This window comes from Tachysurus vachellii, chromosome 14 (assembly GCF_030014155.1).
Source record: "Tachysurus vachellii isolate PV-2020 chromosome 14, HZAU_Pvac_v1, whole genome shotgun sequence".
NCBI classification, from domain to species: domain Eukaryota; kingdom Metazoa; phylum Chordata; class Actinopteri; order Siluriformes; family Bagridae; genus Tachysurus; species Tachysurus vachellii.
Genome location: NC_083473.1, coordinates 14,138,624 through 14,155,132, shown reverse-complemented (window position 1 = coordinate 14,155,132; position 16,509 = coordinate 14,138,624). Strand labels below are relative to the sequence as shown.

The 16,509-nt window shown below is 34.8% G+C and overlaps 1 protein-coding gene across 1 annotated transcript; it reads right to left on the bottom strand.

Annotated features, from left to right (window-relative positions):
* Positions 1–5,377: 5,377 nt before the first annotated feature.
* On the bottom strand, positions 5,378–12,251 carry hexa (hexosaminidase A (alpha polypeptide)). The gene is made up of 14 exons (XM_060887027.1): positions 12,014–12,251; positions 11,777–11,878; positions 10,987–11,052; positions 10,707–10,753; positions 10,473–10,583; positions 10,257–10,358; positions 9,055–9,187; positions 8,713–8,893; positions 8,536–8,622; positions 8,264–8,336; positions 7,952–8,126; positions 5,826–5,916; positions 5,614–5,721; positions 5,378–5,441 (listed from the first exon to the last, which is right to left on the bottom strand). The coding sequence occupies exons 1-14, from the start codon at positions 12,249–12,251 to the stop codon at positions 5,378–5,380; spliced, it is 1,578 nt and encodes a 525-aa protein (XP_060743010.1).
* Positions 12,252–16,509: the final 4,258 nt, after the last annotated feature.

The following is a 16,509-nucleotide window of genomic DNA, read 5'->3' as shown; positions in this document are numbered from 1 at the left end:
AAAACTAAATTTAAACCCAATAAACCCCAAGTAGAATATAATATAATCTTAGAATGTTTACATTTGTTTACTAGCAATCAGTAAAGCTACATCTGCATTTCTGCTAATATGATTCAAGGAATACAGTGTTTTTAGTTCAAAAGACAGATAGCTTCGAGGCTAAACCAGATGACTGACCAGATGATCTCTGCTAGAAAAAATCCCATGTAATGCTCAATTTGTTTAGGCTGATGTCTCTGTTTTTACAACAGACTCCTCTCTGTTGGGCTAAACTAGTGTGTAAAAAGATTAGAGATCCAGATTAGCAAAGGGAGCTTGTTTAGGAGCCCTATCTATACTCTTAACCTGACAGTGTGTTTTAGTTCTTGGTTCTCAAGACTGATTTGATTTAATATTATCATTATTGTTATTTAGTACTTCTGCCAAAATCAGAGGTGGACAAATCATAAATGTAAGTTAAGCTAAGAGTTAGACTACAAATTGTAGCCAACATAATGTAATAAATTATGTTTAGATGGTTATCTGGGTCTATGCATTAATACAGACATTAATTAATATTTAAATTCCTAGATGGGGGACAATTTTGTCATAGCCACCATCTTTTGTAAGAAAGCGATGGAGGTCATGTTTATGCCCTTGACAAAAAGTCAGCAAGACATTGGCCAGAGTTTGCCTGTGAGCTTTTCGATGTTTTTCTTTCTTCTTTTTTTTACTGCACATTAGACATAAACAATATCTAGCTAGTGTTTTTTTCTCCTTTTGAAATTATATCTTTGTTTGTATCTTTATGCTGTACAGAATGTTCAGATTTGTCAGGGTGTTTCCACAAAACCGCATGTGCCTGTTTCTGCATGTTCCTGAAAATGTTGTCATCCATTCGTGCTAATTAATCTACTTAGTACAGCAGATGTGTGTAGGGCAGGATGTGTAGGATTTGGCATGACCAGCACATAATACAGGTGTGTTGTACCACTTTAAAGCACATTTTGTTTAAATCTTAACATCAAATATAAATAAAATCTTATGCTTTGTGACAGTCCCTTTTTTTGCCCCTTATTGTTGAGAGATGGAAGAAAATGCTGTTGATCATTTGCTCTTTGAGCCTGCTTGACACTAAATCTTCTTGTCCCAGGACAGTGATTTGTCTCTGCTGAGAATACATTATTTGATTAAATATTACATAAACTGGCAACATTTTACAGGAGAAATACAATGCATAAAGTCACATAGTCAACTACAGTTTTTCTCAAAGAATACGTAACATTTTAAAGTCAGATCAATTGCAATATCTGCAATTTTGCATGACTGCTATAATGGTGGTTTGCCATGACAAACATAGTGTTTATGTTTCACATGTGTTTTGAAAAGAAGGCTCGTGTAAAGACATGTGAGCTGCGGTGCAAACGTTTTGTTTCTGTTGATGTCATGTGGGAGTGACACTGCGTGCTTTGCTCAGTCTGCTGTGTGTGCAAGTGTGGGAGTGGCCGTCACAACATCCTGGTATTAGAATGAGTTTATGTAACAGGCAGGTGGATGTCACATGTAATGTACTCTAGTAGCTTTTTAGGACAAGACTTGCTTAGATGAGCAGAGCAGAGATTATGAGAAAGCACAGAGATTAGAAACTGTGTCTCAAAATAGTCACACTACAAACTGTGATAATTGATATTATAAAATATATTTGTTTATATCATATATTTATTTCATTTTAGAATATACATAGTTATGCTTTCCATTATAATCATAGCACAACACTATCTAATGTAACTGCATGCATGAACACCCCAAACCAATGATTAAATGCTTTCGTGGAAACCCATTTAGTGTGATTGCCATTTCATATTATTCACTAACTCTCTTGTGGCTGATATCTGCTAAGGTGTTTAGGATCTGATCTGGGCAGTGCTGACAGTGTAACTCGACAGCCTGTAATACAAAACCTTAAAGTCTGTATCTCATGCTGCCCGTATCAGAGCCATGAGTTGTGGAGATTAGCTTCTTACACTCCGTACACGTCAGGATAATGCTGTTGATGTCAGCTGCTCTTAATAGAAAAATTGAATGATAAATGATTCTAAGTGAGTGAATGCATTTTACATTGTGATATTGCATTACATACAGTACATGTACAAATTATATTCTGTGCAATAAGTGCAATTGGGACACTTTCTTATGTCTTATTCACAGATTATTATTCGGAACTGAATGTTGTACGATGAAGATGGTAATACAAATAAGGCTAAGTATGCAGATTGGCACAAAGTTAGACCTTTATTTCCGTCTCCACCTGCCAAACAGGAAAGGCCCATAGTGTGTGAAGAGCCATAACCCTTCCCCAAGCATTGCCTGACCTAGATCTCTGACAGTAAACAGCTGCTGCTGGCCCATGTTGCTGCTGCCATCAGCAAAATGTTGCGTTAGGGCCCGGTCTGAGAGCGGATCAGTGTCAGATTGCTCATCTCCTGAGCCTTCTGATGGGGCTCAGCGACTCTCAGACTGTTTAGGAGATCCAACAGCACTTAAAAGCCACCCAGCAATGAGATTATCACTAACTGCTATATACTGGACAAATATTTTCTTTGGCAGATGACTTGCCTGTGCACCAGCCACGTGTCATCAACATCACTGAACCGCACAAACCCGTTTTATTAAACGGCAGGTAAAATCTGTGAGGTTATAGGGTTTGTATGACTTCAAAGGAAAAACAGAACAACTTACAGTTATTAATATGTGTCGACTGTTTGAAATGAATTTCTCTGATATACCAAAAGTTCTTATCCCTATCTTAAGTTATTGGTTTGTTAGTGACAGCACATTTATTCCTGACATATTGAGACATAATGTCATTTGATAACCATATTTGCTTGATGTGCATTCAAATACTTTATTTGGCTGATGTGACTTTGCAGTTAATTGAAGCTATATCGATATTAATCATAGTTTGAAAACAAAATGAGCATCAGTACATTAGTTAAAGCACATTCAATTCCAGGCCTGTAGATTTAAAAAAATGCACTAAAAAGACTTAAAATTACAGATAAAAAAAACTTAAAATTTTCAGTAATTCCTAAGCATGAATTAATAATAATAATAATAATAATAATAATAATAATAATAATAATAATAATAATAATACTTTTATATTAGTATATAATTTATATTATTTTATATTAATATAAAATAATTACTAAATAAATATAATAATACAAATATTAATAATAAAAAAAATAATAATAATAATAATTATTATTATTATTATTATTATTATTGTTATAACAATTATTATTATATTGTCTCAAACTTTTTTCTCTTCTCTCTTTCATTAAAAACAAAGGAATAGGCTTCATTGGTAAATTAAATAATTATGTAATAGTTATTAATGTATTATGAAGGTCCAAAGTAGGTGCCAGTCTAGTGCTACCCAAAATATCATATCATAAATGGCAACAAAGGCTGTCAATTAATACACAATACAGTAGAATAATTTTGCATTTACAATTAAAATGTATAATAACAACTTTAAAAGATGCCCTTGAAAGCATACTGTTGGAAATTCACTTCTCAATGCAATACTCTAAGCTGCTTTGTATATAAACTCTTTGAATGTCAGACATTGTCAAAGAGTGAGATTAACCTTTTAGTGTGTGTGTGTGTGTGTGTGTGTGTGTGTGTGTGTGTGTGTGTGTGTGTGTGTGTGTGTGTGTGTGTGTGTGTGTGTGTGTGTGTGTGAATTATTTGTATAATCCACAAGGTAACTTTAAGGACAAAAACCTCTAATGTAAAAAGTTTGAAAAAGTTCAATTTGAACTCAATTTAAAGATTTTTCTCAGGATATTTCTCATCTAACATGAGAAAATCTAGTTTTGTCAAAACCCCAACAATTTGCATACAAAGGGTTACTAATAAAAATATCATTTAAAAAAGATAGAACTTTATTTTCCAATTTGATTTCAGTTTTTTTTAAATACAAACTTTTAAAAAATGGTTAGTTTGTAATGTAAATGAATAATTAGTATTATTTGCAGATTTAACTCCAGAATCTAACTAATCCTATTCATAATATTCAGATATAAAAAATTAAGATAAGCCAAAGATTTATAGTTCTGTAGGAGTCATCATGATTCCTGGCCAAGTTTGGGTTTAAACGCATTAAATCTCTTATAATAACATGTGTTGTCCTCGGACTACATGAATAGAGATTATTTAAAAATGTTACACTGCAGAAACGAGGCTCAAGCACAAATCCATTTAAATAAATGTCCATTTTATACCGAACCGCAGAAAAAATAAATCACTAATTAAATACATCTTGGCAAAGATTTATCAGATATGAAATATAAAATTGATCATGTTTAAAATTTAGTTCTACACGATTACTATTATACTGCATATGTTTATGTTGTATCTGTGTTTCATTATATAGCATTGTTGTTAAAGTGATTGTGTTAAAACAGGAGCAAATTAAAAAGAACTAAAAAGGGGACATGTTTTAATTAACAGGTAGTTAATTCCTGGCACTGGTTGATGCACAGCAGTGACTGTGGCTCAGAAGTGTGGAACCCCTTAAGCTGAAGTTATGAGTGGCCAGCAGGAGGGTGGTGTGAGGAGGGTCCAGGGAGCGTTAGGTCTTGTAGGATTAGCCAATCCCTACCATCTGCTGTCAGCATCATAATCCCAACAATGAGAAAATCAATCGTCTAAGTAAATATCAATACCATGTAAGCTCATTTAGCAAGTAAATTAAACATTTGGGGGAATTACGTTGAACAACTACATTACTGCTGAACAGGCTTATAGTGTTGCTGAATCATCACAAAATCTGATTGGAGGGTAAAAAACAAAACCGTGAGCTAGAAGATTGAATAACTTTTTCACTGTAAACCCCAGTGTTGTTTTATATGTTTTATTAGATATATGTCATTTGTGTCCTGGACTCTTCCCAAAATGTATTGCCATATTAATGTCTGCACAGCAGAACCTACAGTATTTTTGTTATTTCTGGACACTTACTTGCATCTAACTTAGTTCAGGCATAAACTCCATCAGCCTTAATAGGATCTGCTGCTGTGTTGCTAGTGAGATGAGACTGGTGTAATGAAAGAAGGAAGCTTAATTATACGTGTACGTGCTTTACTTCAACATTTTATTATTACACAACCCTATAAATAACCATACCAAAAAGTCTTCATTCTACAAAACAGTCACGAGTTTAAATTAAGAGAAATAAATACATTTCCACTGCTGTTCTATGAAGCCATGATACATTTTTTTCTACTCAGTTAAATCATTTTAGAATAAATTCACTACTATTTAGGATAAAATAAGCAAAGTCCCTATGTATAACATTTCCTCATGCTCCTGTCATGATCCTTGTATTCTATAGACCACTATACTCTTGTCTGCAGTGGCCTATAAACAGAGGTTCGGCTTGAATGCCACGCCTAGAGATAAAGAAAAAGAATATCAGACAGAAAATAATGTCATTCTTTTATGTCACTTTAATATTGAACAAACTGCAACAAAACAGCAATGCTAAAGATAATTCAATTCAAAAGGAAAGTGAATTATATATGTAAATATATTACTTTGCAATGGCGAGTGCATTAACAATACCTTATCATTTTACAGCGGAAGTCCTGTAGGCGAGGAATGGCCTTATCCACGCTAGACGTCTGCTCTTCATTACTCCATAACCTCTCAGCAGCTGCACTTGCTCTAGGCCTGTATAAATGCAAACATAGCATCACATAATAGCAAATTAATGTTTGTTTTTTCTAAGTTTGTTTAAGGCCATTATTTTCATAGTGGTACGTCATCTCTCGCACCATAGCCGTTGACTGAGGTTGGTTGCATCCACATATTCTCCCCACATGCAGACCTCACCACCAATCACCAGCTTCTTCTGCTGCTCTGTGCCTGAACACAATACCATGCACAAAGAACAGGAAAGCCTGAGTGTGTAACATTGAAAACTGAAATAATCAGCAATAAATCAGGCTTTCAGACAAGCCATGCATAGCAGAATAGAATTTATTCTTACTACTCTGAACCAGTTTTTGACTTTAATTGCTTGAGAAAAAGAAGTTGTTTTCAATCATGCAAACTAGCTTTCAATCATGCAAACTAGCTAAGCTTAGTATGTCCTGCAGAACTGCAATTACAAAAACAAACAAGTCCATACAAAGCAAGATTTGCCTTTTGATTTGCAAATAGTGTGAAATTTATTTTAAAGTCTTTCTATATTTCGTGTTTAAATTTCAAGCACTGTAAAGAGAGCCTGGTACATAATTAGCCCTTATAAACCAGTAATGTAAAATGTACCAGTTTGTAGCACCAGATCAAACTTGGAGGGAACTCACACAGACACATGGAGAACATAATGCTCCATAAAATTATAGTTGGAGCTCTGGAGCCGATCACTGACCATATCATATTTTGGCTTATACTGGGTAAAGATAAGTATCTGTACCACAGATGTCCACTAGGAGTCAGTGGCTTCATTTTCCCCCTTGCTTCTTAGCTCAGAAGTCTGGAGGAAAAGATGTATGGGGAATATACAGCAGAATTCTTTTGCCAACATAATTCACTGGTCACTATTTTTAGGAACGTCTGTGCAATTATCAAAACAGCCAATCCTGTATCAACAGGAGAATGGAGAAAATCATGTAGACACAAGTCAAAAAATCCTCAAGCCTCAAAATCAGGAAAAAGTTTTATCTCTGTGACTTTGACAGTGGCATGAGTATTGGTGCCAGACAGGCTGGTTTTTTGGAAACTTCTTTTTTTTGGAAATTTCAGATTTCCTAGGAACTTCATACACAGGTCTCTATGGTGTTTATAAAAATTGAGTTGCAGACCAGACTGGTTTTAGTTGATAGGAAGGTCAAGCTAAGTCTTTAGCTTTCCTACTGTTCCAGTCTTTAGTGGGCAGAAAAGGATCTCACAACTACACAGGACAGTGTGATTAAACACTGAACGAACTTGAAGTAACTCCACATTATCACCTGACTTCTCATATGAACACTTTAAAGTTAGGTTTGTGTAAATCACAGATAAACAAGTGGTTAATTTGTTTATTTATTTTATTTCATTTTTTACATAAAACATTTATTGGTATTTGTTATTCTATTCTACTTTCTTTTTGTGCCTGTAAAAAAGCTGTGACTTGAATTGCTTATTTTGTATATTCTGAGATTTATTACTAATTATGTTCAACAGTGAGTAGAGGCAAAGATAACCGCTGAAGCAGGTGGAATGGTTCACAAACAGAAGGGAGTTGAATTAAACATAAATAACCAGTGCTACACTGCAATAGCCACAGTGCACAACTGTTTTTCTCCTGAATATGGAAAAAACTAAATCAGCAACATAATTTAGAGATTTGATTTACATTCAGTCATTTATTTATCTTAATAAATAAATAACTGTTTTATTATGGTCAGGGTTGTGGTCATGTTAGATGCTTTCATTAGTAAAATCAAGACAAAAATTAGTTTTTGTTAGTCTGTTTAAATATGAAAGTGTCATCAGAATACTTTCTTTTTCACATCACATCATTATCATTATTCCAAATTGTCAGTTTACTACCTCAGAAGGTTTTTTCCTTCAAATTTTAAAATCTACCTCTTCAAAAAACTATTTGGTTTGAAAACATAATTTGTAAAAGAGTAATTACCCTTGACTCTTTACAGACACCTTGTGGCAATCAATGGAAATCGCTGACATTAACAGATATTCACCAACCCCAGTACCTTCACTACACATCCCATTGCTTACACTATATGCTTATTTCCCACGAATTACCTTTCTTATCGCAATTACTAAAGCCTTTTCTAAGCTTTAACAAACTGAAACTTGTGAATAATGCACGCAGTTTAAAAAGAAGGTGAAAACTACAAGCCATAACACAGCATGTCACTCCACTCAGCTCACTGTGCATTTATTGCCTGACCTTTAAAAGAGAGAGGGCGTACTTTGTAGTAGCGAACCCAGTTGTGTGTGGGTCCGGGCAGGTCCAGATAGAACGGAGCTGCTAAGATGACCTTCAATCCAGCCTTAGCCACCTGGCGCACCTTACATAGGTAACATCCTCTTTTCCACACCTCCACCACATACTGAGCCCTACTCTAAAACATATCCATTATACACATACACTCATTAGTTTTAGTCGGTATGTTCATGAGGAGGAGACAAAGTACTTTGCATGCATGACATGTAAGAAACAGCTAGATGTAAAGTACAAAGCAGGCACTGGGGAACTTACTGGCTTGTTGTGATCGAAAACATCCTGCCAAACAATGGAGGTCTTGTTAAAGGCAGCAGTGATGTTCATAATACTAAAATTAAAAAAAAGCATTAGATTTTGCTTCACTCAATGACCTGATAATTTATGAGTAATAAAAAAGTTCAGGTTCACATGTGTGTATAATCTCTGGGATTCTGACATTTAATTTTTATTACAAGTCTTTTCATATTGTTACGGAAGCATGCCAACCACAAGCACCACAGTCTCAGTATTGTTGTCTCATCACTTACCTTTCCATGTAGAAAGATTCCAGTTTGCTATAATCATGCCCAAAGCCCATCTTTGCCATAAATGCCTGCACATTAGGATTTGATTTCCTAAAAAAAGCCACAATAATATGCAGTTATATAAGCTACTTTAGCAGTTTAAGGCAAATTTTTCAAACAACTGATTTAATGTGTTCTCACCAGCACTTGAAGTCAACCTCATCGCCCCCGAGGTGAACAAAGGAGTCAGGAAATACTGAGGTTACCTCTTTAAAGAGGCTGTTCATGAACTGGTAACTGGAGCTCAGAGTTGGGTTGATGGGGCCGAATGTTCCAGAGGGAACAGCTCTCTTATAGCAAGGCGTCAGCAGGTCTGGCTGCCCTAAAAAGAATGACAATGAAACTTTATTTACACACTGTGAAGCCATTATTAAATAAAAAATATAAGTTAATTCATTAAAAATGTATTTATTGGGCTTATACTGTATTGTGCTTAATCTGTGATCAGAAATGCACATGCCTGCATAGATTTCTGTCTCATACCTTTACCCCAAGATTGAGTGTGTCCAGGAGAATCAAACTCTGGCACCACCCTGATTCCTCGAACCCTTGCATGAGTAATCACCTTTCTCACGTCTGACTGTGTGTAAATGTGAGTCACAGGGTGAAAGGCTCCCTAAACCAGAAGCAATGTAATAAACACAAAGTCACTGAATGAGAAGTTTGAATTCAATCTTGATTTCACAGATTAAATTGACCAAATCCTATTGGTGCAGATTTGTCAGTTCAGAACAAAACACAGATTATTTCTCACAGTTATACCATCCCCACATAAGCTATGAGTGTTTGCAGCAAACTTTAAAAGCAATCATCGGTCCAGGCATGAAAATATGATTGGTTAGGCTTGCAGTGAAGAGGATTTGTGATTCCTTTCAAAGATCACCAATATGCTAAAGACTAAAGAAATATTTTGAAAGCTTCGGGTTTTAAGATATTTTGACATATTGTGATAATCTCTGTTGAAACAGATTTAACCCTGGTGGCATAAAGTTATTTGTGCAGCTACTTAAAAGTTTAATTTAAACTCATTTAAACTGTGAGAGATGCATAATCGGTTTCTTCACATTCAGTTGATAGCCAACAGGAACAATGATACACAGAACACAGTAGTGGTTCCTTATCACCATATTTTGACTCTCTCATCAGCTTAACCCTCTAGGGCACAGCTGCATATGGCAAAACATTGCTTAGTAAATAGCTGATTTATAACCTGAAAACAATAACAAAAAAATTAATTTTTTTAGAAGACTAACCATAAACTGTAAGAAATTTACTATAAAAACAAAAAAGACTATAAATTATATTTTCTACTGTTAATATACATAATTTTCTAATATTCTGTACAGTTAATGATTCACACACAATGATTCTAACATCTGTACATTAACCTTAGTCCAAAATCATCTATAAATATCATCTATAAATAAACACATCAGACAAGAAAGAAATAAAACCAGATTTTTTTTAAAAGTCAAGGCACTGAATATGTGGACAAATGCAATATAATGATAAATGTTCAAATGTCACCAAGTTTGGTGTTTAACTTTCATTTCGTGCTCAGATTCGCAGCTTGTTGAATGCTGCAGGCAGTTTAAGTCTTTTAAACCTTTAAACTAAAATCACTAATGCTGCTTTCTGAAATGGACATCACATTTTTTTAAAATCTTTTGTCCAGAAGAAGATACCTTGTTGCTCAAATCAGGATATGTGTGGCTCTGGTAAGGGAAAGAAGGATCATCCACAATGTGCCAGTGAAATACATTGAATTTATTATAAGCCATGGCATCCTAGAAAGAAAAGAAAAATACTTATACTCTCTCATAAAGTTTATATATAATATATTTTAGATGATAGCTGTCACTGGCAAATAATGTCACATGGAAAAATAATAATGTACTTACCAGAGTCTTCAGTATAACATGTACTGGTAAATAGTGCCTCGACGTGTCTAGCAAAAGCCCTCTAAATGAAAATCGTGGGAAGTCCTCAATTTCTGTTTTATTGACAAAATACTGCATGAAAGAATAACGGTAAACTAAGGATCACCACAGTGGTACTGTTTTTGTAATTCCTTAAATTTAGTTGTCAAGTCGGCACCCTGACTATATTTATTTGTACATCCATTGACTACTTACTGAGTTATTATCATCTTGGTACACCAGCTGACTAAAGGACTCCAGACCTGTTTTTAAAACCAGGGTTCAGTTTAAAGTGACCTCCGTAATAATATAATTTAAACAAATTATGACTTGCAATAAATCTGGATAGTTTTCACCCCTGTTAGTTCAGCTCTGCCTTTTTTTCATAGAAGTCAGGTTTAACCAACAAGGGATGGGACTGCTTGGGACAAGGCATGTACTGTAGATGTCAGATAAAAATGGGTTCAGCATGAAAATGGCAATAGATATGTTTTACCTCTCAAGGCTCCCCACACTGACTCTGCTTTTAACACAGCTTGACCTTGTGACACACTCAGTTTATCTGGAGAAGGGAAAAAACATGTGTGATCTAAATTAGTATGAAAACGTGTACTTTAATAGCACTAGACTAAAGTAAATCTGGACATGTGAAAATAGTTCTTTAATGCTTTCTAGAGCTATGAAACCAACGAAAGAGAAAGAATTACATATGTGGTTGTATTGATTGAATTGGACAATTGAACTGGTGAAATTTAGGTCATTATATAAATGCCAGACTGTGGAAATGGGAAAATGAGGTGAGATGCTGTCAGGGATCCACTTGCCTTGACCTTGTGCATTTACTGCCAACTGCATTGCAGTTTTTGGGTTTTATATTTGGTTTCCTGTAGGCCATCCGGTTAGACTTATATGTATGCTGGCTGAAGAAGGATTTAGTTTTTGTTTTATTTATACTTTTTTTTGTAATTTTAGACAAGACAGTACATGTTGAGATTTCACACAGTTTAGTGTTTAACAGTTTTGTTTTCTTTCATGCTCAAATGCCTTAAATGCCTAAATATGTAACATCTATAGCCTTGCATAATAAAAAATGTGTTTTTTGTGAAATTGGCTTTTAATCATACTTGCAAAATATTACACATAAAGGTACAATAATTTAAAACTTTGCCGCATTTTGAAAGCACTTATTCTTGTGTATGGCTTTAATCCAGCATATGTAAATCTTTAGCTCTTGAGGAAATAAATGTCTTTTATGAAATTTTTATGGCAATAATTTACATACTCACAACTTTCATCTGTGCCTTCATCAGGGTATTCATCACATCCACCACTTCTGACACTCACTGATACTGTGAAGGGTTTGGGCTCAAACCAAGTGTTACTGAATCCTGAACATTGATACAAATAATAATAGAGGACACTAGGATTGCAGCATGCCAATATATACCTGTAATTTATGTAACAGATGTAACAAATAGCCTAATGTCTACATGGAAAAGTGGGGTTTGTGACGTGTTATTGACCTCTTCCATCTGCAAAGTCAGGAAAAACGATCCTGAAGTATCTTCTGAAGGCAGCATCCAGGACAGAGCATCCGCTTCGCACAGATGAATCTTCTGCGTAGTGATAAGCGAAAAGGAGCGGGTTTAAAAAATACTGCTCATTAAACTGAGTGATGCGCTGAGGCATGGGCCATACTCCAAATACCTGCTGTAGTTTAACAGAAAGAAACAGCACAACGATACAATGCAAACAGTTCATCTTAGTCTAGGGCTCCAGTAGTATTCATGCCACAATCCTAGTCGAACAGAGCGACACTAACCAAGCCAACCTGTGCAAAATATCAAAAACGCTGAAGAAGTGAAAATGCAGTCATGTGACGCTGCTGTTTAATGGCAGTCAGCAGGAGGTATTTAGTTAAAAGACAAAAAGGGGCCACTTACAGTACAGTGCCACTATAACAAAAAAGGTTTTGTATTGACTTCTGATAATGGCAAAATGAGATTTTGTATTAAACTACACCACCAGCTGTCACCTGCAACCAAAATATAAATGGGCGAAATCCAGTAAATGGGACATTGTGTAATTTGGGGGTCTTTAACTACGCAGCATTTTTTTTAATTCATGTTGCTAATCCCTTGCAATGGAACTGCTGTACAGAAATAATATGGCTTAATTTCAATGGCATCAGGACGGTCAGGAATCTAATCCCAAAAATATATCTATACTTTGTCTGATTTTTCAGATGTTTGTAAAATTGTCATGCAATTTAATCCACACATTTGTTCCATATTTCATAAGATATAAGAAAATAAACAAAGTTGTTTTAAATCACCTACAAATGTTCATAATTTTAAACATTTTCATGATATGCAAAACTTAGAACAGCATAAAATAGACTAATTGGTACAGTCTAAAAATACTATTGAAATGGAGTTAGCAAAAATGTTTATAATGGTCATATGAATGGATTCATGAAATACACCACATCTTATGCAGTGATGGATTTTCTGTGATTAAATGGTGGTTTCATAAAATATCTAAAGATGCAGGGGAATAACGAATGGTAAGGCATGTATCGAATATGATTTAAATATTTTTGTTCAGCGTCTTGAGGATTTTAGAAATGTTGCAAGTTTTGGACTTAGACAAATGAAAATCCAAAAACTCTTCCAATATATCTGGATTTTCTATTTCACAAGCATATCCTTAGATCTATGAGTATTTAAATACAAGTGTAATTTTCACACTTTTCTCTTGTACCAAGTTTTCTGTTGTAAAAGTGGTGTAAAAAACAACCCCTTATTTATTTATTTATTTATTTATTTATTTTTTGGGAAAGCCAAAAAGGAACACCATTGTTACAAAGATGTCACATACGTAGCATTAATAAATAAGGAAGTAGACTGTTCCTTAGGTCATTAGATCATTAGATCACAAGTCCAAGCACTTCTCTATTGCTATTTATTTAAAGATCCTTCAGACAGATATTTACTTCATAAAGTCTGTCACTTTACTCACTGCTGCTGGATAAACATTCACACCACTAATTCCTGTGACTTAAGGAACTTGGAAAACAAACATTTTTCAGTGATGGTATAGGTTAGAGTATTTTCAGTTGTGCTTCTCCTGAATAGGGTTGTCGGTAAGATATAGAAACATGATGTTTTTTCTGCCCACCACATGGTGGCATTGACCAAGAATTGCAATTGTTTATTGCATAAATAAAGGGTCATATTGACTGTCCTGTGTTTTCATTTTATGTTTAATTAAAGGTCACAAATACTACCATTGCCCAATGATGACAAAACTTGCACACAGTTTCATTCCACACACCCTCACTTCACCTCAACTCCTCTCATCTTTTCAAAAAAGCTCATCCTTCAAATGGCTTGCCTCTGCCAAAGGGAAAATGACATCAAATGATTCCTAAATGCTGTACTTTCTAACCCACTAGGCTTGCCATCTGGTCCTGTGAAGTCTTTACCTGTGTAGATTTTGGCTGAAATGACTCATCATTTCATTATATGCACGATGCATTCTTTGCTATTGTAACCATGTCACAGGAAGGGAGTGTTTCATTTAAATTTCAGGGAGTGTCTCAGTTTTTGATGTCATGCATATTACATGTGCGATGGCTTTGTAGCCACAATGTTCATGAAGAAATTTTTTGTCATTAGGTGACAATACTTTAACTTATTGTGACATTTCACTGGTGGTGACTGTAACCACCAGTGAAATGTTTGCTCATGAAGTGAAGCAAATGAATTTACATCATATCCAGGAAAAGTATGTTGATATCAGCTCACAAACATGAGTTTATATTCTCTTCTGATCTTAATATTGTGAAGTCAAGAAGATTTTAATGTCATTTCTATAATATACAGCTGGTACAGTACACAGTAAAATGAAACATTCCTCCATGATCATGGTGCTAAATCAAACACAGAACTACAGGCGACAACACAGAACAGGAGAATGTGAGTGTTGTGGCAGTTTTTACTCATGACTATGAGTTTCACTTCTCCATTCTATAATCCAAATCTTATGTCATTTTGCAACTTAACAAAACATTCACTATTTCTTAGACTTAATCTTTTAATCTTCTTTTTGTTTCTTTATTTCCCGAACCATATTTGGTTATTGATTTCCCGGGCATGAATCAAGCTTAAAGATTCTTAAAGATTCATTTCTGTTTATCTTACTATTCTCTTTCAAGCATTTCTTTCTGTTCCAACACATGCAACAGGATATGACTCACAATTCTGTCCAGTCTACCTTCTAGCTAAAAAAGCTAAAAAAAAAAAAACAACAACAACAACAACAACTGATCAATACCATAAACTTAATGTATATTGGTTGTCTCTATAAAGAACTAGTCTGGTATAAATCCTGCATATGTCTCAGAGACAAATTGTGACTCATTATTTCTGTTGAATGCCACTGAAACTTTTTCTGGGAATACTGACTGTGAGACAAGAACACCAGCTCATTGCTGAACACACGTCACATTCATTCACATCTCATTCACAATTTTTATTGTAGTCAGTCCACTTTGCTGTATTTTTATTTTATTTATTTTGTTTACAGGAGAACCAGAAGGAAACCCATATGGGCAGAGGGATAGTACTGTATGTATAAATTCACTTAGACAGTAACCAGATCAAACTCAGGATCAAACCAGGGACCTGAATATTTTTATTCAAAATATACAAGCCTAGTTAATTATGCCTCCTATGTCAAGTGCAACAGGTTATTAGTTCTTCCATCGGTAGGGCACATTTTACAAACTTAGAAATAAGCAAGGTATAAAACTATAGACAGATTTATTGTAGAGGGGGGGGCATTGGTTAACAGGAGTCTCTTTACTGTCATAGTAACAAGCTTGTGTTTACTACTTTCCACTTACTTTCTCTCTCACTCTCTCTCTCTTTCTCCCTCAAGCAGTGCATGTGGTAAGAAGTGGAGAGCACTGAGCAAGCTGAAAACATGTTGTGATTTCTGTTCTCTTTAAACAAGTTTTTCTTCCTTTTTTCAATACACTGCCGTGACACGGGCTTAAGAAAAAAACTTTATATGTTCACAAGTAACTTCACCATGGGTTAGCTGCTTTCTTAAGTAGCATGCCAGAGAAATTTTTACAAATATTTTCAAATACATCTACATGATGTCTGATTACAGTCAATGACAAAAATGAATAATTATTGTATTTTTTTTATTTCATCTGCAGTATCCACCTAATCCTGTTTGAGTAATAGATGATCCAGATGAGAATACATCCTGGCTAACCCGGTTCAACCTAGGTAGAATTTAGAAAAAAATAAAAAAGAAGTTGGAAAATGTATATAGTTGTAAAACCTGAGTGTGAAAAGAATAAAAATACAGTGATATGAAATAGTTTGTAGAGGTTTGTTAGCATGTTAGAGAATTGCCAAATTTCATTAATAAAGATAACCTTTGTCTGTAGAGGTGTCACACTCTTCCAGATATCTGTCATAGCATAATTAATTCTTGACTTGTCAGGGCTCAGACCAGTAAGCTGAAAAACTGGCTAAACTACCTCATTGCTTTGAGATATGCCTCACAAATGTTCCCACACTGAGAGAATGTCTCTCTACTGCAGTAGCAAACATACTAGCTCTGTTACAGAATACAAATTAACATTAAACATAAATACATAAACAAAGTTGTTGCTAGGAAACAAATGGCTGATCAATTGGGGATCAGAAATTGAAGACTGAGACAATAATTGTCACCATTGTCTCCTGATCTGAACCATGAACTTCTGAATATTAGCTCTATTACCCTAAAAGCAAATTAATGTAAATAAAGATAAATGTTTTGATGCATTTTATCTGATAAAAAGATGCCCAAAGCCCCAAAACTGTTGAGTACACACCAACTCCTTTGCAACATTTAAATACACAACCCTAGCTTGCGGGTACTAGGTGGAGGACTTTGTCACAGTTTATCACAACATGCTAGACATTGCGCAGTCTGGGTTTAATTCATTTTATGT

Excerpts from the sequence above, each read along its gene's own strand:
- hexa (XM_060887027.1), bottom strand. The coding sequence starts at position 12,251 with ATGAACTGTTTGCATTGTATCGTTGTGCTGTTTCTTTCTGTTAAACTA. Across the intron at positions 8,337-8,535 it reads GAATCTTTCTACATGGAAAG|TATTATGAACATCACTGCTG; the intron begins GTAAGTGATGAG and ends TTTTAATTTTAG. Across the intron at positions 5,722-5,825 it reads AACCTCAGTCAACGGCTATG|GCCTAGAGCAAGTGCAGCTG; the intron begins GTGCGAGAGATG and ends GCATTTATACAG.